The sequence below is a fragment of the Podarcis gaigeae genome (genome assembly GCF_964106915.1).
Source record: "Podarcis gaigeae genome assembly, chromosome: Z".
NCBI lineage: Eukaryota > Metazoa > Chordata > Lepidosauria > Squamata > Lacertidae > Podarcis > Podarcis gaigeae.
This window is the reverse complement of record NC_139691.1, coordinates 880,845-885,844: the sequence shown is the minus strand read 5'-3', so window position 1 is coordinate 885,844 and position 5,000 is coordinate 880,845. Positions and strand designations below refer to the sequence as shown.

General features: G+C 44.9%; 1 protein-coding gene across 1 annotated transcript in view; it reads left to right on the top strand.

Moving 5' to 3' along the window:
* SPTAN1 (spectrin alpha, non-erythrocytic 1) overlaps positions 1 to 5,000 on the top strand; it is a 228,963-nt gene that overhangs the window by 11,269 nt on the left and 212,694 nt on the right. Inside the window, exon 3 of the mRNA XM_083723192.1 lies at positions 4,767 to 4,931. Within this exon, the coding sequence (XP_083579318.1) occupies positions 4,767 to 4,931 (165 nt within the window). The remainder of the gene's footprint in view (positions 1 to 4,766; positions 4,932 to 5,000) is intronic.

Here is a 5,000-nt window from a genome sequence, read left to right as displayed (position 1 = left end):
CCCTCACTTCCTCTCATTTCCTCTCCTTTCCCTCTCACTTCCTCTCATTTCCCCTCTCATTTCTGCTCATTTCCCCTCTTGTTTCCTCTCGTTTCCTCTAGTTTGCACTCTCACGTCCTTTTGTTTGCCCTCTCCTTTTTATTGATTGATTGATTGATTGATTGACGGTCGTAATTTCCTCCCTTCCAGACCCGGATGCAGGAACTCCACTATCTGTGGGAACTTTTCCTGGAAAAGACCCCGGAAAAGGGGGTCAAACTCCTCCAGGCCCAAAAACTCATCCAATACCTTTCATTTGCCCTCTTTTTTCCTCTTATTTACCCTCTTGTTACCCCTCATTTCCTTTCATTTCTCCTCATTTCCTCTTATTTTCCCTCATTTCCTTTCCTTTGACCTCTCACTTCCTTTCATTTGCCCTCTTTTCCCCCTCTTTTCTTCTTCTTTCCTCTCTCACTTCCTTTCATTTTTCCTCTTTTCCTCTTCTTTGCCCTCTCACTTCCTCTCCTTTCCCCCTTGTTTCCTTTCGCTTGCTCTTCTTTCCCCTCACTTCCTTTCATTTGTCCTCTCATTTCCTCTCTTTTCCTCTCATTTCCTATTTGCCCTCTCACTTCCCCACACTTCCATTCATTTCCCCTCTTTTTTTCCTCCTTGTTTTCTCACTTCCTTTCATTTTTCCTCATTTCCTCTTCTTTGCCCTCTCACTTCCTCTCGCTTCCCCTCATTTCCTATCATTTGCCCTCTCACTTCTTCTTATTTGCCCTCTCACTTCCTTTCACTTGCTCTCTTTTTCTCTCACTTCCTCCTTTGCCCTCTCACTTCCTCTTATTTGCCCTCTCACTTCCTTTCACTTGCTCTCTTTTCCTCTCACTTTCTCTTATTTGTCCTCACTTCCTTTCACTTCCTCTTATTTGTCCCCACTTCCTTTTAGTTCCTCTTATTTGTCCTCTCACTTCCTTTCACTTCCTCTTATTAGTCCTCACTTCCTTTCACTTGCTCTCTTTTCCTCTCACTTGTCCTCTCACTTCTTTTCACTTCCTCTTATTTGTCCTCACTTCCTTTCCTTATTTCCTCTCGTTTCCCCTTTGTTCCCCTTATTTGCCCTCTCTTTTCCTCTTGCTTCCCCTCACTTCCTTTCATTGGTCCTCTCATTTCCCCTCATTTCCTCTCTTTTCCTATCATTTCCCCTCACTTCCTTTCATTTGCCCTCTCACTTCCTTTCATTTGTCCTCTCATTTCCCCTCATTTCCTCTCATTTCCCCTCACTTCCTCTCATTTCCCTCTCACTTCCTCTCCTTTCCCCTCACTTCCTTTCATTTTCCCTCTCACTTCCTCTAATTTCCCCTCACTTCCTTTCATTTCCCCTCTCCTTTCCTCTTGTTTGCACTCTCACGTCCTTTTGTTTGCCCTCTCCTTTTTCTTCCTTGATTGATCGATTGATCAATCAGTTTATTGATTGACTGATTGATTGATTGATGGCCGCCATTTCCTCCCTTCCAGACCCAGATGCAGGAACTCCACCCCCTCTGGGAACTTTTCCTGGAAAAGACCTGGGAAAAGGGGGTCAAACTCCTCCAGGCCCAGAAACTCGTCCAATACCTTTGATTTTCCCTGTCTTTCCTTTTTTTTCCTTCTATTTGCCCTCCTTTCCTCTTTCTTTGCCCTCTTACTTCCTCTCATTTGCTCTTTCAATTCACTCGTTCCCCTCTCATTTCATTTCATTTCCCCTCTTTCATTTCCTCTTATTTGTCCTCTCTTTTCCTCTCATTTCCCCTCACTTCCTTTCATTTGCCCTCTCACTTCCTTTCATTTGTTCTCTCATTTCCTTTCATTTGCCCTCACTTTCTTTCATTTGCCCTCTCACTTCCTTTCCTTATTTCCTTTCATTTCCCCTCATTTCCTTTCATTTGCCCTCACTTCCTTTCATCTGCCCTCTCATTTCCTTTCCTTATTTCCTCTCATTTCCCCTCATTTCCTATTATTTGCCCTCTCGTTTCCCCTCTGTTCCCCTTATTTGCTCTCTCTTTTCCTCTTGCTTCCCCTCACTTCCCTTCATTTGCCCTCCCTTTTCCTCTCATTTCCCCTCACTTCCTTTCATTTTCCCTCTCATTTCCCCTCATTTCCCCACACTTCCTTCCCTTTGCCCTCTCTTTTCCTCTCACTTCCTTTTCATTTCCCCTCTCACTTCCTCTCCTTTCCCCTCACTTCCTTTCATTTCCCCTCTCACTTCCTCTCCTTTCCCCTCACTTCCTCTCATTTCCCTCACACTTCCTCTCCTTTCCCCTCACTTCCTTTCATTTCCCCTCTCACTTCCTCTAATTTTCCCTCACTTCCTTTCATTTCCCCTCTCCTTTCCTCTTGTTTGCACTCTCACGTCCTTTTGTTTGCCCTCATTTGTCCTCTCATTTCCCCTCATTTCCCCTCATTTCCTCTCCTTTCCCCTCACTTCCTTCCATTTGCCCTCTCTTTTCCTCTCACTTCCTTTTCATTTCACCTCTCACTTCCTCTCCTTTCTCCTCTCACTTCCTCTAATTTCCCCTCACTTCCTTTCATTTCCCCTCTCCTTTCCTCTTGTTTGCACTCTCACGTCCTTTTGTTTGCCCTCTCCTTTTTCTTCCTTGATTGATCGATCCGTTGATTGATTGATTGATTGATTGATTGACGGCCGCCATTTCCTCCCTTCCAGACCCGGATGCAGGAACTCCACCGCCTGTGGGAACTTCTCCTGGAAAAGACCCGGGAAAAGGGGGTCAAACTTCTCCAGGCCCAAAAACTCGTGCAATACCTTTGATTTTCCCTGGCCTTCCTTTCCCCCCCTTCTATTCCTATTTTATTTCCTCTTTATTTGCCCTCTTACTTCCTCTCATTTGCTCTTTCATTCACTTGTTCCCCCTTTCACTTCCTTCCATTTCCCCTCTCATTTCCCTTCTTTTCCTCTTATTTCCCCTCTCTTTTCCTCTCATTTCCCCTCATTTCCTTTCATTTGCCCTCACTTTCTTTCATTTGCCCTCTCACTTCCTTTCCTTATTTCCTCTTATTTCCCCTCTCTTTTCCTCTCATTTCCCCTCACTTCCTTTCATTTCCCCTCTCACTTCCTTTCATTTGTCCTCTCATTTCCTCATTTCCTCTCATTTCCCCTCATTTCCTCTCCTTTCCCCTCACTTCCTTCCATTTGCCCTCTCTTTTCCTCTCACTTCCTTTTCATTTCACCTCTCACTTCCTCTCCTTTCTCCTCTCACTTCCTCTAATTTCCCCTCACTTCCTTTCATTTCCCCTCTCCTTTCCTCTTGTTTGCACTCTCATGTCCTTTTGTTTGCCCTCTCCTTTTTCCTTGATTGATCGATCCGTTGATTGATTGATTGATTGATTGACGGCCGCCATTTCCTCCCTTGCAGACCCGGATGCAGGAACTCCACCGCCTGTGGGAACTTCTCCTGGAAAAGACCCGGGAAAAGGGGGTCAAACTTCTCCAGGCCCAAAAACTCGTGCAATACCTTTGATTTTCCCTGGCCTTCCTTTCCCCCCCTTCTATTCCTATTTTATTTCCTCTTTATTTGCCCTCTTACTTCCTCTCATTTGCTCTTTCATTCACTTGTTCCCCCTTTCACTTCCTTCCATTTCCCCTCTCATTTCCCTTCTTTTCCTCTTATTTCCCCTCTCTTTTCCTCTCATTTCCCCTCATTTCCTTTCATTTGCCCTCACTTTCTTTCATTTGCCCTCTCACTTCCTTTCCTTATTTCCTCTTATTTCCCCTCTCTTTTCCTCTCATTTCCCCTCACTTCCTTTCATTTCCCCTCTCACTTCCTTTCATTTGTCCTCTCATTTCCTCTCATTTCCCCTCATTTCCTCTCCTTTCCCCTCACTTCCTTCCATTTGCCCTCTCTTTTCCTCTCACTTCCTTTTCATTTCACCTCTCACTTCCTCTCCTTTCTCCTCTCACTTCCTCTAATTTCCCCTCACTTCCTTTCATTTCCCCTCTCCTTTCCTCTGGTTTGCACTCTCATGTCCTTTTGTTTGCCCTCTCCTTTTTCTTCCTTGATTGATTGATCGATCCGTTGATTGATTGATTGATTGATTGATTGACGGCCGCCATTTCCTCCCTTCCAGACCCGGATGCAGGAACTCCACCGCCTGTGGGAACTTCTCCTGGAAAAGACCCGGGAAAAGGGGGTCAAACTTCTCCAGGCCCAAAAACTCGTGCAATACCTTTGATTTTCCCTGGCCTTCCTTTTCCCCCCTTCTATTCCTATTTTATTTCCTCTTTATTTGCCCTCTTACTTCCTCTAATTTGCTCTTTCATTCACTTGTTCTCCCTTTCACTTCCTTCCATTTCCCCTCTCATTTCCCTTCTTTTCTTCTTATTTCCCCTCTCTTTTCCTCTCATTTTCCCTCATTTCCTTTCATTTGCCCTCACTTTCTTTCATATGCCCTCTCACTTCCTTTCCTTATTTCCTTTCATTTCCCCTCATTTCCTTTCATTTCCCCTCACTTCCTTTCATTTCCCCTCTCACTTCCTTTCATTTGTCCTCTCATTTCCCCTCATTTCCTCTCATTTCCTCTCATTTCCCCTCATTTCCTCTCCTTTCCCCTCACTTCCTTCCATTTGCCCTCTCTTTTCCTCTCACTTCCTTTTCATTTCACCTCACTTCCTTTCATTTCCCCTCTCCTTTCCTCTTGTTTGCACTCTCATGTCCTTTTGTTTGCCCTCTCCTTTTTCTTCCTTGATTGATCGATCCGTTGGTTGGTTGATTGATTGATTGATTGATTGACGGCCGCCATTTCCTCCCTTCCAGACCCGGATGCAGGAACTCCACCGCCTGTGGGAACTTCTCCTGGAAAAGACCCGGGAAAAGGGGGTCAAACTTCTCCAGGCCCAAAAACTCGTCCAATACTTGCGGGAATGCGAAGACGTCATGGACTGGATCAATGACAAGGTATTGGCGATCAATTGTATTGATTTCAGAATGCTCTATGATTTGACTGTTATACACACACATATGTGT